Below are 22,388 nucleotides of genomic sequence, written 5' to 3'. Positions count from 1 at the left end.
ATAATTTTGAATCACTTACACTGCAAATAAACCGAAATGCACAATGTGTTGTATTTTTAATGTTTTCATAAAAGGCATGAAAAGGAAAGACAAAGAAAATTTTGGGATAGCAAATGAACTTCTAAGAAGGGATTGTACCTGTAGCATCCAACAGGATTCTGAAAATATCTTTCCAAGGAGAGATTGTAGTTAAAGCCTATGGGACTTCATACTCTATTAGTTTGTTTTTGACCTTCGAGCAGCGTTACGCTTGTTTGGTGCAGACGGTACAATTTGAGAGAACCTTTGATGAATGAAAACCAAGTTTGTTTTTCTATAGCAACTTTGAAACAAAAATGTAATTGTAAAACTATAGCGTTTATAACGTGTTGAAGATGCCGAGCTACGGTCGCAGGTTCGAATCCTGCCTCGGGCATGGGTGTGTGTGATGTCCTTAGGTTAGTTAGGTTTAAGTAGTTCTAAGTTCTAGGGGACTTATGACCTAAGATGTTGAGTCCCATAGTGCTCAGAGCCATTTGAAGATGCCGAGAAAATTACTGCGAGCCTGATTTACGATGAGTATTACCTCAGATTAGGCAATGAGACACTTAAAGTAGTAGGTGAGTTTTGCTTTTTGGGCAGCAAAATAACTGATGATGGCCGAAGTAGAGAGGATATGAAAAGTAGACTCGCAATAGCAACAAAAGCGTTTCTGAAGAAGAGAAATTTGTTAACGTCAAGTATAAATTTTAAGTGTCAGGAAGAATTTTCTGAAAGTATGTGTGTAGCCATTTATGGAAGTGAAACATGGACGATTAAGAATTTGGACAAGAGAATAGAATTTTGGTAAACATTTCTGGAATACAGTGATCAATTAATTGTTATATTTAGATTAAAGTTCAGTCTTGATCACGTTATGTCTGTTTTAATGAGTAACCGGTTTCGGTTTTTTCTATAAAACCATCTTCAGACCCATTGGCTCCTTTGGGCTGGTAGGTGGAGCTCTCCTTGATGCTGTGTAGTCAACTGATCTCTGATCTCAGTTGACTACACAGCATCAAGGAGAGCTCCACCTACCAGCCCAAAGGAGCCAATGGGTCTGAAGATGGTTTTATAGAAAAAACCGAAACCGGTTACTCATTAAAACAGACATAACGTGATCAAGACTGAACTTTAATCTAAAAATAAGAGAATAGAAGTTTTTGAAATGTGGTGCTATAGAAGATTGCAGAACATTAGACGGGTAGATCATGTAACCAATGAGGGAATAGTGAATATAATTGAGGAGTAAAGAAATTTATGACAAAACCTGACTGGAAGAAGGGATCGGTTGGTAGGACACATTCTGAGACATCAAGGAATGTTGAATTAAATATTGGAGGGAGGTGTGGGGGCTAAAATTCAATGAAACATCATCGATATGGGCTTTCGGAACGGAAGGCCCACTCCTGTACCCATGATGACTGCACAACACAAAGCTTTACACCTCTCCTGGGCCCCTCAACACCGAGATTGGACTGTTGATGGCTGGAAACATGCTGCCTGGTCGGACGAGTCTCGTTTCAAATTGTATCAAGCGGTTTGACTTGCACAGGTATGGGGACAACCTCATGAATCCATGGATCCTGCATATCAGCAGGGGACTGTTCAAGCTGGTGGAGGCTCTGTAATGGTGTGGGACGGGTGCAATTGGAGTGATATGGGACCCCTGATACGTCTAGATATGACTGTGACAGGTGGCACGTACGTCAGTATCCTGTCTGATGACATGCTTCCATTCATGTCCATTTGGACAATTCCAGCAGGACAATGTGACACCCCACGCGTCCAGAATTGCTACAGAGTGGCTCCAGGAACACTCATCATAGTTTAAACACTTCCGCTGGGCACCCCAATTCCCCAGACATGAACATTATTGAGCGTATCTGGGATGCTTAGCAACGTGCTGTTCAGAAGGGATCTCCACCCCTGCTACTCTTACGGATTTAAGGACAGCCCTGTAGGATTCATGGTGTCAGTTCCCTCCAGCACTACTTCAGACATTAGTCAAGCCCATGCCACGTCAAGTTGCTGTAGTTCTGCGTGCTCGCGGTGGCCCTACACTATATTAGGCAGGTGTACCAGTTACTTTGGCTCTTTTTCCAAATCAATGTTCCTTGTACCTGACACTGTAATTCTTTTACAGTGTCAGGTTACAGGATTTAGAATTAAATTAGGATTAGAATTACAAGATTTAGTGGACACCATTGAAGCTTGTTGTGACTTGGCAAGACAGCCAAGCCACTATGAGAGGAAGCCGAAAGGCACGCGTTTAAGCTCACGCAGGCTGGCTTGAGGTCTGGAACAGTTAGAGGAATAGAGACTAGCAAAAAAGGTACGTAGCTTCTGGAATACTTAACTTTAATCCATAATTGGTGAACATCGGTCTGACGGTACATGCATCACAAGATAAATAGCAATTGATAATGGAGCCTTGCTAGGTCGTAGCAAATGACGTAGCTGAAAGCTATGCTAACTATCGTCTCGGCAAATGAGAGCGTAATTTGTCAGTGAAACATCGCTAGCAAAGTCGGCTGTACAACTGGGTCGAGTGCTAGGAAGTCTCTCTAGACCTGCCGTGTGGCGGCGCTCGGTCTGCAATCACTGACAGTGGCGACACGCGGGTCCGACGTACACTAACGGACCGCGGCCGATTTAAAGGCTACCACCTAGCAAGTGTGGTGTCTGGCGGTGACACCACAAAGCTAACGGAAAAAATCATGAAATGTAAATGAACACAAAGAAAACAAAAATATTGACATTAGGAGGAAATAAAGAAAAACATTATGTTTGAATGGAAAAATGTTAGAACAGGTGCTAAATTTTAAGTATCTTGTAAGCAGGACAGACACCGACTGAAGTGCAGCACAGAAATTGAAACAAGGATAGCAACGGCGAAAGAGGCATTTTATACGAAAAGGAGAATTTTCTGCAGCAGCCTGGACAGAGAACTGAGGAAAAGACTCATAAAATGTTTTGTACGGAGCGTTCTTCTGTATGGCGCTGAAATATGGACTTTGAGGAAGAAAGACGGAGAAAGGTTGGAGGCTTTTCAGATGTGGACATGGCGGAGGATGGAACGAATAAGTTTGGTAGACAGTGTAAAAAATGAAAAGGTACGGAGAAGAGTGGGAGAGAAAAGACAGTTACTAGATGTAATAAAAAGAAGAAAAAGAAATTAGATTGGGCATATATTAAGAAAGAATGATGGACTGATAAAAACCGTTTTAGAAAGTTGTGTAGAAGGGAAAAGGAAGCGAGGAAGGACTTCATAAGCGAGTGACTGCGTGTGAGATCGCTCTCCAAGTTTTTATATATTTTTAGGTTTCAGATACATATTTTAACGGTTTTTGTGATAATATTTACTTTATAAGTGACTTATTAGTGGTTTCTTCATTCACCTCTGCCTTTCTTGTGTTTTGACCTGATATTTGTGAGTGTTTCGTATCCAGCAACGTAACCTCTTACCTGCGTTTACATTCCGCGCTGACCAGTTGCAGCTGTAGCGGCGCATCGAAAGCTAAGTACTAATTAATTGTTTGTGTATAGTGGTTTATTTAGGAACTTTAGTAGTCTTCAACCGGAGTTTTTTGTGTTTTCTGGTGAAATAATTTAAGAAGAACCTTTTGGGAACTGTTTTCAGCTTCGTTACTGTGTCATTAGACGTTTGATTCTCTTTCTGTATTAGTCTTTTGTTTTATTCACATCTGTTGTTTATTAATACTGTTAATAATAGTAGTTACTTCCCTTTTAGAGTAAGTTTGTGTTTATTGTAGTCAGGTTTTTAACATCTTCTTATTGTAGTAGCGGAACTAGGAAAAAGTAAAATTTTACCATGAGTGAGAAGTGTGGGATTTGCCGTAGGTTCGTGAGTAGTGGATTGCGGTGTGAGACTTGTTCGAAGTATTTTCACTGTGGGGAATGCAGTGGGGAAGCCAGTGGGCATTCTGGTGAGATCCTCTCCTGGAACTGCAGTTTATGTAGCAAGAGTAAGTTGATAGAGGAGCAGGAGCGTAAGATCTGTGCCCTTCAGGTGCAGTTGAAAAACGCACAGGAGGAGCTAGATAGGATGAGGAGGGAGAAGGAGATTAGGGAATGGGAGCTGGCTGTTGGCAAGAGATCTGCTAGGAGAAGAAGATTTTCAGATAGATTTACTATTGGTGTTTACAACTGTCAGAGTCTAGTGGAGAGGAATCTCTAGTAGCTGTAGATGTAGGAAGTATGCAGCAGACCTCAGTAGTTACGGTGGCTAGAACAGTTGCAAAGTCGAAGAGGAAGAAGAAGGTTCCGCTGTTAGGTAGTTCTCATGGCAGAGGTGTAGGCCAGCAGTTGCAGGAAGTGCTGGGGAGTGAGTACCAGGTCACCAGCATTGTGAAGCCTAATGCAGGATTGGCTCAGGTGACTGTTAACATAGGGGGGTTATGTAGGGATTTTACTAAAGAGGATCAGGTAGTGATTGTGGGTGGGGCTGGTAATAGTATTGATAGGGATGGGGAGTATGACATAGATGGTGACCTGGAAAAGATAGCCACTCAGACTGGCAACACGAATGTGCATTTCGTGGAACTGTTTCAGCGTCACGATCGGCCTCATCTTAATACAGCCGTCAGGCGTAATAACATGAGACTTGGGGGTGCGCTGATGACAGAAAGCATGGGTCACATTTCAGTGGTGTCGGTGGAGTCTATCAGCAGGACGGGTTTCACTAGACATGGCCTGCACCTCAACAGGTATGGGAAGGGAAGGTTAGCAAAGCTTATAGGTGACAGCATAGGTGGGATTGGTGGGATCACTCATGGGAAAATTCCTGCAGTAGTGGGTGTTAGAGCTGCACCTTTTTTAGATTGAAGTCAGCTGATAGGTATTCCTGCTTAAGGGAAGTCTCTCTAACAAAGGAACCACTTTTGACAAAGCTTAGGTATCCGAGTAATGAGGGAATTAGTATATTTCATCAAAATATACAAGGTATTAGAGATAAAGTCAGTGAACTGCTTATAGATGTTGACTCTGAAATTATTGGTATATCTGAACACTTCTTAAATAAGGAGATAATTCAGAGGCTTCCTTTACCAGGATACAGGTTGGCTGGCAGCTTTTCGAGGAGCTCTTTGCGGTGTGGGGGAGTAGCCATGTATGTGAAAAACGGCATCCCATTTGAGTCAATTGATGTTTCAAAGTACTGCACTGAAAAGGTGTTTGAATGTTGTGCAGGTGTGGTTAAATTTAACGGAGCTAAACTTCTGTTGTTATTTATAAATCCCCAGACTCCGATTTCACAACATGTTTGCTAAAGCTAGAGGAGGTTCTTGGTTCACTTTATAGGAAATACAAAAAGTTAGTTATATGTGGTGACTTCAATATTAATTGTATAAGTGATTGTGCAAGGAAGAGGATGCTGGTAGACCTCCTTAATTCATATAATCTTATGCAAACCGTATTCTTTCCAACGAGAGTGCAAGGGAACACTAGAACAACCATAGACAACATTTTGGTTCATTCCTCATTACTAGAAGGGCATTCTGTAAGCAAAAAGGTGAATGGCCTTTCAGATCATGATGCACAAATTTTAACTCTAAAAGATTTTTGTGCTGCAACACGTGTTAAATATAGTCATCAGCTGTTTAGGAAAGCTGATCCAGTTGCTGTAGAGACCTTTGTAAACCTTATCAAGGAACAAGAGTGGCAAGATGTTTATAGCACTGATACAGTAGACGGTAAATATAATGCTTTTCTCAAGACTTTTCTCGTGCTCTTTGAAAGTTGCTTTCCGTTAGAACGTTCAAAACAGGGTACTAGCACAAACAGGCAGCCTGGGTGGCTGACTAGAGGGATAAGAATATCTTGTAGAACAAAGTGGCAATTATATCAAAATGTTAGACACAGTCAGAATCTAAATGCAGCAGCCCATTACAGACAGTATTGTAAGGTGCTTAAAAATGTTATTAGGAAGGCAAAAAGTATGTGGTATGCAGATAGAATAGCTAAGTCTCAGGATAAAATTAAAACCAAATGGTCAGTCGTAAAGGAAGTGGCTGGTCTACAGAGACAGGTCGAGGATATAGAATCAGTGCGTAGTGGGAATGTCCGTGTTACTGATAAGTCGCATATATGTACAGCATTTAATAATCACTTTCTGAATATAGTAGGTGAACTTAATAGAAACCAAGTCCCAACAGGGAATCATATTGCGCTCTTAGAAAAAAAGTGTTCCGAGACTGTTACCTGAAATGCTCCTCCATGATACTGACAAGAGGGAGATTGAGTTAATAATTAAATCACTAAAGACCAAGAACTCTCATGGATATGACGGGGTATCTAGCAGAATACTGAAGTATTGTTCTATGTATGTGAGCCCAGTACTTAGCCATATCTGTGACTTTTCCTTTAGGAGTGGTCGGTTTCCTGACCGATTAAAGTACTCGTTAGTGAAGCCACTTTATAAAAAGGGAGACAGGGATAATGTTGACAATTATAGACCTATTTCTATGCCATCGGTGTTTGCTAAAGTTATCGAGAAGGTTGTATATACAAGGTTACTGGAGCATTTAAATTCACATAATTTGCTGTCAAATGTTCAGTTTGGTTTTAGAAATGGTTTAACAACTGAAAATGCTATATTCTCTTTTCTCTGTGAGGTTTTGGACGGATTAAATAAAAGGTAGCGAACGCTAGGTGTTTTCTTTGATTTAACGAAGGCTTTTGACTGTGTTGACCACAAAATATTACCGCAGAAGTTGGACCATTATGGAGTAAGGGGAGTAGCTTACAATTGGTTCGCCTCTTACTTTAAGAACAGAAATCAGAAGGTAATTCTCCGCAATATTGAGAGTGGTAGTGATGTTCAGTCCCAATGGGGCACTGTTAAGTGGGGCGTTCCCCAAGGGTCGGTGCTGGGGCCACTGCTGTTTCTTATTTATATAAATGATATGCCTTCTAGTATTACAGGTGATTCAAAAATATTTCTGTTTGCTGATGACACCAGCTTGATAGTGAAGGATCTTGTGTGTAATATTGAAACAGTATCAAATAACGTAGTTCATGAAATAAGTTCGTAGCTTGTGGAAAATAATTTGATGCTAAATCACAGTAAGACTCAGTTTTTACAGTTTCTAACTCACCATTCAACAAGAACCGATATTTTGATCAGACAGAATGGGCATATTATAAGCGAGACGGAACAGTTCAAGTTCCTAGGCGTTCGGATAGATAGTAAGCTGTTGTGGAAAGCCCATGTTCAGGATCTTGTTCAGAAACTAAATGCTGCTTTATTTACCATTAGAACAGTATCTGAAGTAAGTGACACTTCAACACGAAAAGTAGTCTACTTCGCATATTTTCATACGCTTGTATGGTATTATTTTTTGGGGTAATTCTTCTGATTCAAAAAGGGTATTTTTGGCTCAAAAACGGCCTGTTCGAGCTATATGTGGTGTAAGCTCGAGAACCTCTTGTCGACCCCTATTCAATAGTCTGGGAATTCTGACATTGCCCTCACAGTATATATTTTCTTTAATGTCGTTTGTTGTTAGTAATATTAGCCTATTCCCAAGAGTTAGCAGCTTTCACTCAGTTAATGCTAGGCAGAAATCCAATCTGCATGTGGAATGCACTTCCTTGACTCTTGTGCAGAAAGGAGTGCAGTATTCTGCTGCATCCATTTTCAATAAGCTACCACAAGAACTCAAAAATCTTAGCAGTTGCCCAAACTCTTTTAAGTCTAAACTGAAGAGTTTCCTCATGGCTCACTCCTTCTATTCTGTCGAGGAGCTCCTGGAAGAGCTAAAAAATTAAGCAAATTCCAGTGTTACGTTGTTGATTTTCTTTATTTAAATTTACGACTTGTGACCTGAATATGTTTTTTTATATTTCATTTTATCTGTTTCTAATATCATGTTATAATTTCATGTATTGACTCGTTCCATGACCATGGAGACTTCTCCTTAATTTGGTCCCACGGAACAATAAATAATGAATTTCAGATACTGTATGACGTGATGGACGGTACAACATACAACAGCCTTAAGAAGGAAGCAGTGGATCGCAGAAAATGGAGAGGCAAAGGACCTGCTAATATAGCAGAAAACTGGTGATGATGATGTACTTGACACTGAAAGATCTTCCGGTTTGTCCTATATAATAAACTGGAAACGTATCACAAGTGGTTTTATGAACTCCTTAACTGTGTATAGCAGCAACTGTAGACTCCAGATTATGAACAAGATTTTTTTTTCAAGTTATTGTAAGTGCAAAAACTGACTTTGCATCCATATTTTTTAACTAGAATACGACGAATTCTACAGGAAATAGGACCTAAAAATGGAATGGAGAATTGTTTTTGTACTCGTTATTGTCAGAAACAGCGCCGATGCCTAATCACTTTAGCGTTAGTTTTAACCATGAAGTCTTTACGAGGGATGATAGGCGTTATTAACTGCAATTGTTTTTACTAAATTCATCTCTTCATTAAGCTTGTCAGGTGACAATGGTATAGAAACTGAACGATGAATGGCTGAATTGAGGAATCCTTTTTTATGGGAATGAGGATGCACTGAACTAGCGGGGACAATCTGATCTGTGTTTGTGGCTTTTCGAAAAATACCGACAGAAAGTGTGTCGTTGTCAATAGCGACACTAAGTTCCAAGTAATAAAGCCGATGATTGTTATTTTCTAATTCACAAGTGAAGTTGACTTTTTAATGAAGTCTATTAAAAATTTTAAACATCTTTCAGTTCCTTCCAGGGAACCGCTGTGCATGATCAAAATGTCGTCTACGTACCGAGAATACGATAGAATACTCAGATCGACAACTGAGAAATTATTGAAGAATTTTTCTTCCAGCGAATTTATGAAAACATCGACCAAGATGCCTGCCAGTGGATTACCCATTGCCAGGCCGTCAGACTGATGGTATGGTTTGCCATTGAAAACAAAATAGTTGTATTTTACTACCATTCTTAGTAAACGAATTAGGTCAGTGACTTGCTCATCAGAAATACCTTTTTTAAAAGAACGTAAGTTTTTTTCAACAATGTCGACAGTTGTTTGAACAGGTACATTAGTATACAGGTTCGTAATATCTACTGGAAACAATTTAGTTTCTTGATCACAACGCAAATTTTTTATCTTATTGACTAGATTTTGACTGTTGGAGACAGAACAATGATTTCGAAACACAAAGGATTTTTTAAATTTTTTCGTAAAGAAACCTTGCTAAGTCATGAAACGCACTGTTCATACTGTTTACAACGGCACATATCGGATGGTGAATTTTATGTACTTTAAACTGAGAACGCATTTTTGGGACCTGTGGATATATAATGGGTGGGGGCACTACGAACGTAGTGCGGGACAATACGTTGAGAATGTGGGTTTTGCGGGAGGCGTGCCAGAGATAAATCCCTGCAGTCGCGCTGTCTTCTGCGTCCTCGGTGCCTGAAATGGATAGAGCGTCTGCCGTGTAAGCAGGAGATTCGTGTCCTGGTCGGGGCACACTTTCATCTGTCCCCGTTGACGTATGTCAACGCCTGTAAGCAGCTAAGGGTGTTCATTTCATTGTACGTAAAATTACACTCCTGGAAATGGAAAAAAGAACACATTGACACCGGTGTGTCAGACCCACCATGCTTGCTCCGGACACTGCGAGAGGGCTGTACAAGCAATGATCACACGCACGGCACAGCGGACACACCAGGAACCGCTGTGTTGGCCGTCGAATGGCGCTAGCTGCGCAGCATTTGTGCACCGCCGCCGTCAGTGTCAGTCAGTTTGCCGTGGCATACGGAGCTCCATCGCAGTCTTTAACACTGGTAGCATGCCGCGACAGCGTGGACGTGAACCGTATGTGCAGTTGACGGACTCTGAGCGAGGGCGTATAGTGGGCATGCGGGAGGCCGGGTGGACGTACCGCCGAATTGCTCAACACGTGGGGCGTGAGGTCTCCACAGTACATCGATGTTGTCGCCAGTGGTCGGCGGAAGGTGCACGTGCCCATCGACCTGGGACCGGACCGCAGCGACGCACGGATGCACGCCAAGACCGTAGGATCCTACGCAGTGCCCTAGGGGACCGCACCGCCACTTCCCAGCAAATTAGGGACACTGTTGCTCCTGGGGTATCGGCGAGGACCATTCGCAACCGTCTCCATGAAGCTGGGCTACGGTCCCGCACACCGTTAGGCCGTCTTCCGCTCACGCCCCAACATCGTGCAGCCCGCCTCCAGTGGTGTCGCGACAGGCGTGAATGGAGGGACGAATGGACACGTGTCGTCTTCAGCGATGAGAGTCGCTTCTGCCTTGGTGCCAATGATGGTCGTATGCGTGTTTGGCGCCGTGCAGGTGAGCGCCACAATCAGGACTGCATACGACCAAGGCACACAGGGCCTACACCCGGCATCATGGTGTGGGGAGCGATCTCCTACACTGGCCGTACACCACTGGTGATCGTCGAGGGGACACTGAATAGTGCACGGTACATCCAAACCGTCATCGAACCCATCGTTCTACCATTCCTAGACAGGCAAGGGAACTTGCTGTTCCAACAGGACAATGCACGTCCGCATGTATCCCGTGCCACCCAACGTGCTCTAGAAGGTGTAAGTCAACTACCCTGGCCAGCAAGATCTCCGGGTCTGTCCCACATTGAGCATGTTTGGGACTGGATGAAGCGTCGTCTCACGCGGTCTGCACGTCCAGCACGAACGCTGGTCCAACTGAGGCGCCAGGTGGAAATGGCATGGCAAGCCGTTCCACAGGACTACATCCAGCATCTCTACGATCGTCTCCATGGGAGAATAGCAGCCTGCATTGCTGAGAAAGGTGGATATACACTGTACTAGTGCCGACATTGTGCATGCTCTGTTGCCTGTGTCTATGTGCCTGTGGTTCTGTCAGTGTGATCATGTGATGTATCTGACCCCAGGAATGTGTCAATAAAGTTTCCCCTTCCTGGGACAATGAATTCACGGTGTTCTTATTTCAATTTCCAGGAGTGTAGTTTATTTTATTGCGAAACTTTTTTCAACTTTTAGGTGAATTTTGAGATTAGTACATGTGCGAGAGCGTGCTGGAAAGTAATATCTCAGAATTTTTTATTCTGGTGTCAACATGGGTTGAGATACTCGTATTACACGTCACGCACATTACTTGGTCGATTTTCCCGCTTCTCTGGCGCAAGTTGCAACCTTCTGCCGTTAGAGGGCATCCGTATTGTAGTGTGCAACATGGCGGTGCGTCAGAAACAGCATGCTGTAATCGAGTTTCTAACAGAAAACTTTGACCACACATGAAGCACCCTTCAGCATGACAATGCCAGTCCATACACGAGCGCTGCAGCATCTGCAACAATACAACACCACGGGTTCACCGTTATGGATCATCCTCCATACGGGCCCGACTAAACCCCAACCGATTTTCATCTGTTTCGAGAACTTAAAGAACAGCTTCGAGGATTTCAGTTTGATAGTGGCGAAGCGGTGCAAGCAGAGGTGAGGTCGTGGCTCCGTCAGCAGAGTCGAACATTCGACTGTGACTGCTCTCGTTGGGAGAAATGTGTTCGTCGCCAGGATGAATGTATTCAGAAATAAACATGTAGACATGAAAAATAAAGATGAAGAACTCTTTTTTAAAATTTAAAAAGAAGAGTTTTCACATTGAAGATTCGAAGGGAGTACTTCTCCACACGCCCTCGTATAAAATCTGGTTGCTATTTGTAATTGCTACTACGGAGCATCTGAGCTTTGTTCACAGACCTTGTTTTCCTTGGCCCCAGAGTGGATGCTCAGCGGGGGAGATGAGCGCCGTACCATTGCCTGGTGCAGCTGAGACCACGAGATGCCCCCGGTCCTAGGTGTGATTGCTCAATCTGTGATTTGTTGAGAGGACTTGACGCCCTAGGTCCGCAGAGTCGCTGGAGCCGGACCTTCCACTTGTGTGGCTGTGGCCACATGAGGCCCCCGATGCTGATCGTAGCTGCTGTCGTAGAGCGTCTGTGGTCTGTTGGCAGGACCTGTCTTCGGTGGTGCACAGAGTGGCCGCCCACCTGGGGAGACATGTGCCGGAGGACCAGCTGCCGGCGCTGCTGGAGCACCTCAGCTTCCAGGAGATGCGCTCCAACAAGGCCGTCAACTTCGAGGAGAAGGTGGAGAACGCTCGCCAGGACATGGGCCTCCGACCCGCGGCCTCCGAAGGCCTCAGGTTCATGCGTAGCGGCGCTGTGGGCGACGGCCAACAGCGGCTCTCTGAAGAAGTTCGCCGGAAGGTCGACGCCTGGACGAACGCCTGCCTCGCCGGGTCCGACTTCGATGGGCTCAGATGACAGCGAGGAGCTGACGTGCACACCTCACTACCAGGGAGAAGCTGTCGAGTTCAACGCCAGTGCTGTTCTGGTACAACTCGTGCAGGCCACATCTCTCTGCTAAGGACATTTCTACACACACACACACACACACACACACACACACACACACACACACACGTACACGCACGCACCCACGCACAAAACTTCTAAAAAAGCCAAAGCAAACATCAGTAAAGAAGCACTATGATCAAACTACTGCATATTGTACAATGAAGTAGATGAAAATGTATTTCAACGAGACAAATAAAATTTTCTGACGTTTATGGGGCGCTTCTGCTATATCTTTCTGCCCTATCTCATTTTTACGATGCAGTCACTTAATTCTTCAGAATGCTGCCACGGTTAATGAACTCTAGTTTTCCTAAAGTCTGAGTTCATCCCCACAAAAACTGACACCCAAAACACGACTACAAAATATCGTCATATAAATAGAGTCCCATATTTTAAATACTTTCGTGAAGTCCTTGAAGCTACGGGACAAGACAAAATAGCAAAAAACATTCCCCTTAAAAAACTAAAGAGAGCCTATGGAAGAACCTAGAAGGTGTACAATAAAAAACGCTTGCCCAAAAAAACTGAAATTAGGCACTATAACACAGTATGCCAGTGAAACCCCGACAGTCCACATAAAAGGTGACTAGAGCCAAAGAAAACAGAAGAGGGCTATAGACTTCAATCTCGTCAAGCAACTGAGAAATTCATCAGCTTACCTTCCATTCGGAAAGTGGGTGCACTCAGCGACAGCTGTGTGACCTATAAGTATAGAATGCAGCAGTCAGTCGTCCTTTTTAGATTTTATTAAGCAAATCCAGATTTCGGCTAGTAGCTAGCCTTCTCAATGCATTAATTGCTATTGTCAATGCATGGCATGCAACAGCGACTTAGATGCATTGACATTAGCAAATAGTGCATTGAGAATGGCTAGCTACTAGCCTAAATCTGGATTTGCGTAATAAAACCTAAAAAGGACGACTGATTGCTGCACTCTATATTTATATAACTGAGAACTTGCCCAACTTTGCAGCAGACATTAGAAAAAGGCGATTAAAATTTTATGGGCACGTCTCTAGGCTTCCCAAAACAAGACTCAACCACAAAATTCTTAAATACATTGAAGGACTTAAAACTATACCCTGGGTACAAGCGGTCAAATAGGACCCACAAAAAACTCAGATAAATTATTCAGATATTTTGGGGCAGAAAGGTATTTAAGCAGAAAGTTGACAGATGGGAAGTTAATTCAGAGAACGAAGCTCCGAAAAAAGCAGGAGCTAAACAATCTGCAGCGACGGATTTCTGACTGGAAATGGAGGAAAAAAGGTCCTACGAACATGTGTCTCGAAATGGACAGTGTGGGTGCAACGACGACAATTCGACTATGTACACAGAACTGAGTTGTATCGCGTCCACGTCACAATAGATGTTCAAAGTGGCCTCCGTGGGATTGCACGTGATAGGGACAGCAGCGGCTGTCATGCAGGATACGCGCAGTCGTGCTTTGGCTTACACCCTGCTGGCGGGCCACGTGTCAGGAACTTGTACTACGGCTCGTTTCAATATCCTGTAGAACCCCCTCCTCCATGTCTGGTCTACGCCCAGTCCGCCGCCTCCCTGCACGTTCGTCAGTCTGAAAGAATCCATGACCGCACAAGCGCCAAACCAGTGTTTGAAATGTTGTGTGATGTGGTTGGTGTCTCTGTGAGTACTTTTTTTGGTACAGCTGTGCTGCCTCTCGACCGTTTGCATCTGCTTGGCAGTACACAAATACCACCTCTGCTTGTTTCCGACAAGAATACCGGACCATTCTGCTGCATCAGTCACACAGCCTGCAACACACAAGGAACATGCGGCACGTGGTCAGGGGGACTGTCATTCGTCAGTGCCATCTGCCGTGACATAGATGCATTTCCAGACACATGTTTGTAGAATCTTTTTCCCTCCATTTCCAGTCAGCAATCCGTCCCTGGAGATAGTTGGTTTGATTAATGTTCCCCCGTATATATACAGGTTGAACCATCTATAACTTACACTGAAAATAATGCGGAAACTTGCCTGGCCCATTCCGGGATTTGACGCCTGTAGACTTTCTTCTCTGCAGTTACGTCTGATGATACGTCACATGCTCTGCCTTGCCTTCCGTATCCGCCTTCCTTCCCCCACACGATTCCTGTATGACCTCATCCCTTTCCCCCACCTCCTTCTTTTTCTCTGACATCTACGCTTCCTTTACACTGTCTGCAGGCTTGATCCCCCCCACCCCCCCACCCCCCACCCCTGGTTTCCTCCTTCCTCTCCACCCCCCACCCGTTGCCGTGCCTCTATCGCTGTATTCCTTCCTCTCTTCACCTCCACACCATCCATCTCCTCCATCAGGGCAATTTCCAGCACCTCTCCCTCCCAGATGTTGAACTTTGCTGTGACATCTACCCTTCCTTCTAAATGTAACCTGGCGTTGTTCCCACCCCCCCCCCCAGGGTCCCTCCTTTCCCTCTCTCCTTCTCCCAGAGCGAATTTACATCCTTCCCCGAGTCCCTGCATCCCTCCTCAGTCGTTTTCCTCTCCCGTACCTTCCCTCCCCAGCCCTCCTTTGGTGCGCCCTCCACCTCATCCCCGTTTCTCTCCCCTCCTTCTCGCCTCCTTTTCCATTTTCCATTCTCCCTTGCCCCCCCCCCCTCCCCAGCAGATCTTCCCACCAGGTTTTTATTCATTATCAAGTGTGCTGTGTTAGTGTTGTGTTTCAGCGCCGTTATACAGGGTCGTCTAGTGATGTGGTTTTAATTGTGTGCTCGACCTCTTTAGCATCCGTGATTGTTCTGTGCTACGCCATCAGTCACATGGCTGTGTTAATCATTCTGCGACTTTTTATGCTCTGGTCATACTTTGCCTGGTATTTTTTACTCCAGTGTGTGTTTGTGTAAAATACTTTTTTAGATTTTTACCCCGTTTTACGGTCACCATTTTGTATGATTTCTTATGTTTCGCCTTTTTTTGTTTCCACATCCAACCATGTTTCCTTCTTTACAATGTTTTAAATGTCTTCCTGTCTACTTGTTATGTCTCTCGGCTGAAGAGCAGCGCCTATGCTGCTGCCAGCCCGCTCCTGATGGAGAATGAAAAATGCAATAAAGAAAAGAAAACCTGATGATATGCAATGACGTATTACTGCAGCCTGCTCAGACATCTTTGGTGAAATGCTAGCACGCGCAGCAGTCGTTCCATACCAGGCTGGAAGCGTGTGTTGATACTGCTGGTGGTCATTTTGAACAGAACCTGTGATGGTCAATTGTCTCGACACTGGTCAGAATCCACATAAGTAGTGTATGCACTTGGGTTGTTCTTTAGTTTGTGCTACCACAGGTATTGTACAGCTATCGGTGTGGGGACTTTTCAACATGCGATACCTTGAAAACGTCTCGCAACATAAGTCTGCAACAAATACTACTGTCCTACTAATTTACCCTATCTTTAATCTGTTAATGTGAACAGGCATCGTTCTATTTAAAAAAGTGCATGTTTGTACAAAAAATACACTTTCTAGGTATTATAACAATCTGCTGATTGGGTGACAATATGAGCATCTGCTTACCGATATGTACTCATCATCTCCTTCCTGAGCCCCATGCAAGTTTTAGGTGATTCATCCTGTATGATGATGATGATGATGATGATGAAGTCCCATACTCCTTGACACAGCATAGGGGAACGATGCAGGAGACCCGCACTGCCAAACTAGGCAAGGTCCTAGTGGAGGTGGTTTGCCATTGCCTTCCTCTGACCCTAATGGGGATGAATGATGATGAAGACGACACAAGAACACCCAATCACCTGTCAATGATCGATTTAGTGGGACGAGAGGACACGGTTCATTCCAAGTAAAACAACCCACACCATTATGGAGCCATTAACAGCTTGCACAGTGCCATGTTGACAGCTTGGGTCAATGGCTTCATGGGGTCTGTACTACGCTCGAAACATACCATCAGATCTTACCAACTGAAATCGTGACTCATCCGACGAGACCACGGTTTTCCAGCCGTCTGGGGTCCAACAGATACACTACACCACGAAGATGACGTGCTAGAGACGCGAAATTTGACCGACAGGAAGAAGATGCTGTGATATGCTAATGATTAGCTTTTCAGAGCATTCACACAAGGTTGGCGCTGGTGGCGACACCTACAACGTGATGATGTGAGGAAAGTTTCCAACCGATTTCTCACACACAAACAGCAGTTGACCGGCGTTGCCTGGTGAAACGTTGTTGTGATTCCTCGTGTAAGGAGGAGAAATGCGTACCATCACGTTTCCGACTTCGATAAAGCTCGGATTGTAGCCTATCGCGATTGCGGTTTATCTTATCGCGACATTGCTGCTCCCGTTGATCGAGATCCAACGACTGTTAGCAAAATATGGAATCCGTGGGTTCAGGAGGGTAATACGGAACGCCGTGCTGGATCCCAACGGCCTCGTATCACTAGCAGTTGAGATGACAGGCATCTTATCCGCATGGCTGTAACGGATCGTGCAGCCACGTCTCGATCTCTGAGTCAACAACCATCTGCACGAACAGTTCGACGACGTTTGTAGCAGCATGGACTATCAGCTCGGAGACCATGGCTGCGGTTACCCTTGACGCTGCATCACGGGCAGGAGCGCCTGCGATGGTATACTCAACCTGGGTGCACGAATGGCAAAACGCCATTTTTTCGGATGAATCCAGGTTCTGTTTACAGCATCATGATGGTCGCAAGCGTTTTTGGCGACATCGCGATCAACGCACATTGGAAGTGTGTATTCGTCATCGCCATACTGACGTATCATCCGGCGTGATGGTATGGGGTGCCATTGGTTACACGTCTCTGTCATCTCTTCTTCACATTGACTGCACTTTGAACAGTGGACGTTACATTTCAGATGGGTTACGACCCGTGGCTCTACCCTTCATTCAATCCCTGCGAAACACTATATTTCAGCAGGATAATGCACGACCGCACATTGCAGTTCCTGCACGGGCCTTTCTGGATACAAAAAATGTTCGACTGCTGCCCTGGCCAGCACATTCTCCACATCTCTCACTAATTGAAAACGTCTGGTCAATGGTGGCCGAGCAACTGGCTCGTCACAATACGGCAGTCACTACTCTTGGTGAACTGCGGTATCGTGTTGAAGCTGCATGGGCAACTGTACTTGTACTCGCCATCCAAGCTCTGTTTGACTCATTGCCCAGGCGTATCAAGGCCGTTGTTACGGCCAGAGGTGGTTATTCTGGATACTGATTTCTCAGGATCTATGCACCCAAATTGCGTGAAAATGTAATAACATGTCAGTTCTAGTATAATATATTTGTCCAGTGAATACCCGTGTATCATCTGCATTTCTTCTTGGTGGAGCAATTTTAATGGCCAGCAGTGTATTATCACGAGCTCAGGAGAGGCGCTGCAGGCGACCTCTCGCTGTTAGCAGAGACACTCGAGTCGTTCGTCTGCTGCCATAGACCATTAACACTAAATTTCGCCGCAACGGATGCCTCCGTCGAACGTCCCACATTCATTTCTGAGGTTATTTCAAACGCTGTTACTTGTCTGGTAGCTCTGGCAACTCTACACAAACGCCGCGACTCTCGCTCGTTAAGTGAAATCCGTCGGACACTCCGTTTTCTGTGGCAGAAGGTATTGTCTAAGATTAGGTATTCTCGGCACACTCATCGCACTGTGGATTTCGGAATATTGACTCCCCTAACGATTTCCGAAACGAATTGTCCCGGGCGTCTATCTCCAACCACCATTCCGTGTTCGAAGTCTGTTAATTACCCTCGTGCGTTCATAATGACGTCGGAAACCTTTTCACACGAATCACTTGAGTACAGAAAGCCCCGCCAATGGGTCTGCTACCGCCATCTGTGTGTGCGCATACTGTTATCCCATGAGTTTTGTTGCCCCAGTGTATTTATTTCTACATCTACATCTACATGGTTACTCTGCAATTCACACTTAAGTGCCTGGCAGAGGGTTCATCGAACCATTTTCATACTACTCTCGAATGACGCGTGGGAAAAAGGAACACCTAAGTCTTTCCGTTCGAACTCTGATTTCTCTTATTTCAGTATGATGGTCATTTCCCCCTACGTAGGTGAGTGTCAATAAAATATTTTCGCATTCGGAAGAGAAACTTGGTTATTCAAATTTCGTAAATAGATCTCGCCGCAAAGAAAGCCGCCTTTTGTTTCAGTGACCGCCACTCCAACTTGCGTCTCGTATCAGTGACACTCTCACACCTATTGCGCGATAACACGAAACGAGCTGCTCTCCTTTGCACTTTTTCGATGTCCTCCGTCAATCCTGCCTCGTAAGGATCCCACACAGCGCAGCAATATTTCAGCAGAGGACGGACAAGTGTAAAGTAGGCTGTCTCTTCAGTGGGTTTGTCGCATCTTCTAAGTGTTCTGCCAGCAAAGCGCAGTGTTTGTTCCGCCTTCCCCACAGTATTATCTATGAGGTCTTTCCAATTTAAGTTGTTCGTAATTGTAATTCCTAGGTATTTAGTCGAATTGACAGCCTTTAGATTTGTGCGATTTATCGTATACCCAAAATTTATCGGACTTCTTTTAGTACGCATGTGTATGACCTAGCACTTTTCTTTGTTTAGTGCCAATTGCCACTTTTCACATCATACAGAAATTCTCTCTTGATCGTCTGATGATTTTACTAGACGGTAACTTACTTACAGCGTCATATGCAAACAATCGAAGGGGGCTGCTCAGCCTAGATCATTTACGTAAATCAGGAACAGCAGAGGGCCGGAACGCCACATACCACTTCTGTTCTACTCGATGGTTTACAGTCTATCACTACGAACTGTGACCTCTCTGAGAGGAAATCACGAATCCAGTCACACAACTGAGACGATACTCCATATGCACGCCATTTGATTAATAGTCGCTTATGAGGAACGGTATCAAAAGCCTTCTGGAAATCTAGGAATATGGAATCGATTTGAGATCCCTTGTCGACAGCTCTCATTACATCATTGGAATTGCACCACAACGATATTTTCTGAATCCATGTTGGTTATTTATCAATAAGCCATTTTCTTCAAGGTGATTTCCTGTACGGTAATAAGCCAACCGTGGTCTAGGGGTGGCGTCTTCGATTCGTAATCAAAACGTCTTCGGTCCCGGGTTCGATCCCCGCCACTGTCTAAATTTTGATAAATAATCAGCATTGGCGGCCGAAGACTTCCGGCATAGGAAGTCAGCCTCATTCTGCCAACGGCCTTGTCAAAGAGGGCGGAGGAGCGGATAGAGGTTCAGGGCACTCTCTTGTCCTAGGGGTGGGAAATTGCCCCTAAAGGCGGAAGATTCAGCAATGATCAACGACGTGAGGATGCAGAAGGCAATGGAAACCACAGCATTAAAGACACGTAACGTGTATCCACAGGACATGTGGCCTGTATTTGAAGAAGTGTCATGATGATCTCTCCATTGGCAAAAGATTCCGGAATAGTCCCCCATTCGCATCTCCGGGAGGGGACTGCCAAGGGGGAGGTTACCATGAGAAAAAGATTGAATAATCAACGAAAGGATAACGTTCTACGAGTCGGGGCGTGGAATGTCAGAAGCTTGAACGTGGTAGGGAAACTAGAAAATCTGAAAAGGGAAATGCAAAGGCTCAATCTAGCTAGATATAGTAGGGGTCAGTGAAGTGAAGTGGAAGGAAGACAAGGATTTCTGGTCAGATGAGTATCAGGTAATATCAACAGCAGCAGAAAATGGTATAACAGGTGTAGGATTCGTTATGAATAGGAAGGTAGGGCAGAGGGTGTGTTACTGTGAACAGTTCAGTGACCGGGTGGTTCTAATCAGAATCGACAGCAGACCAACACCGACAACGATAGTTCAGGTATACATGCCGACGTCGCAAGCTGAAGATGAACAGATAGAGAAAGTGTATGAGGATATTGAAAGGGTAATGCAGTATGTAAAGGGGGACGAAAATCTAATAGACATGGGCGACTGGAATGCAATTGTAGGGGAAGGAGTAGAAGAAAAGGTTATAGGAGAATATGGGCTTGGGACAAGGAATGAAAGAGGAGAAAGACTAATTGAGTTCTGTAACAAGTTTCAGCTAGTAATAGCGAATACCCCGTTCAAGAATCACAAGAGGACGAGGTATACTTGGAAAAGGCTGGGAGATACGGGAATATTTCAATTAGATTACATCATGGTCAGACAGAGATTCCGAAATCAGATACTGGATTGTAAGGCGTACACAGGAGCAGATATAGACTCAGATCACAATATAGTAGTGATGAAGAGTAGGCTGAAGTTCAAGACATTAGTCAGGAAGAATCAACACGCAAAGAAGTGGGATACGGAAGTACTAAGAAATGACGAGATACGTTTGAAGTTCACTAACGCTATAGATACAGCAATAAGGAATGGCGCAGTAGGCAGTACAGTTGAAGAGGAATGGACATCTCTAAAAAGGGCCATCACAGAAGTTGGGAAGGAAAACATAGGTACAAAGAAGGTAGCTGCGAAGAAATCATGGGTAACAGAAGAAATACTTCAGTTGATTGATGAAAGGAGGAAGTACAAACATGTTCCGGGAAAATCAGGAATACAGAAATACAAGTCGCTGAGGAATGAAATAAATAGGAAGTGCAGGGAAGCTAAGACGAAATGGCTGCAGGAAAAATGTGAAGACATCGAAAAAGATATGATTGTCGGAAGGACAGACTCAGCATACAGGAAAGTCAAAACAACCTCGGTGACATTAAAAGCAACGGTGGTAACATTAAGAGTGCAACGGGAATTCCACTGTTAAATGCAGAGGAGAGCAGATAGGTGGAAAGAATACATTGAAAGCCTCTATGAGGGTGAAGATTTGTCTGATGTGATAGAAGAAGAAACAGGAGTCGATTTAGGAGAGATAGGGATCCAGTATTAGAATCGGAATTTAAAAGAGCTTTGGAGGACTTACGGTCAAATAAGGCAGAAGGGATAGATAACATTCCATCAGAATTTCTAAAATCATTGGGGGAAGTGGCAACAAAACGACTATTCACATTGGTGTGTAGAATATATGAGTCTGGCGATATACCATCTGACTTAAAAAGCATCATCCACACAATAACAGCTCATGCATCGAAGCTCCTTACAAGAATAATATACAGAAGAATGGAAAAGAAAATTGAGAATGCGCTAGGTGACTTGGCTTTAGGAAAAGTAAAGGGACGAGAGAGGCAATTCTGACGTTACGGCTAATAATGGAAGCAAGGCTAAAGAAAAATCAAGACACTTTCATAGGATTTGTCGACCCGGAAAAAGCGTTCGACAATATAAAATGGTGCAAGCTGTTCGAGATTCTGAAAAAAGTAGGGGTAAGCTATAGGGAGAGACGAGTCATATATAATATGTACAACAATCAAGAGGGAATAATAAGAGTGGACGATCAAGAACGAAGTGCTCGTATTAAGAAGTGTGTAAGACAAGGCTGTAGCCTTTCGCCCCTATTCTTCAATCTGTACATCGAGGAAGAAATGATGGAAATAAAAGAAAGGTTCAGGAGTGGAATTAGGATATCAATGATACGATTCGCTGATGACATTGCTATCCTGAGTGAAAGTGCAGAAGAATTAAATGATCTGCTGAACGGAATAAACAGTCTAATGAGTACACAGTATGGTTTGAGAGTAAATCTGAGAAAGACTAAGGTAATGAGAACAGCGAGAAACTTAACATCAGGATTGATGGACACGAAGTCAATGAAGTTAAGGAATTCTGCTACCTAGGCAGTAAAATAACCAATGACGGACGGAGCCAGGAGGACATCAAAAGCAGACTCGCTAGGGCAAAAAAGGCATTTCGGGCCAAGAGAAGTCTAGTAATATCAAATACCGGCCTTAATTTGAGGAAGAAATTTCTGAGGATGTACGTCTGGAGTACAGCATTGTATGGTAGTGAAACATGGACTGTGGGAAAACCGGAACAGAAGAGAACCGAAGCATTTGAGAT

The 22,388-nt window shown here is 44.2% G+C and overlaps 1 protein-coding gene across 1 annotated transcript in view; it reads left to right on the top strand.

The window, feature by feature from the left end:
• Positions 1–12,331, top strand: part of LOC126209915 (luciferin sulfotransferase-like) — a 61,515-nt gene extending 49,184 nt beyond the window's left edge. Inside the window, exon 6 of the mRNA XM_049939035.1 lies at positions 12,020–12,331. Coding sequence (XP_049794992.1) covers positions 12,020–12,331 — 312 coding nt within the window. The remainder of the gene's footprint in view (positions 1–12,019) is intronic.
• Positions 12,332–22,388: the final 10,057 nt, after the last annotated feature.

Source organism: Schistocerca nitens, chromosome 10 (genome assembly GCF_023898315.1).
Source record: "Schistocerca nitens isolate TAMUIC-IGC-003100 chromosome 10, iqSchNite1.1, whole genome shotgun sequence".
NCBI classification, from domain to species: domain Eukaryota; kingdom Metazoa; phylum Arthropoda; class Insecta; order Orthoptera; family Acrididae; genus Schistocerca; species Schistocerca nitens.
Note: the sequence above shows the minus strand (reverse complement) of the source record. Positions and strands in the feature narration are given on the sequence as shown.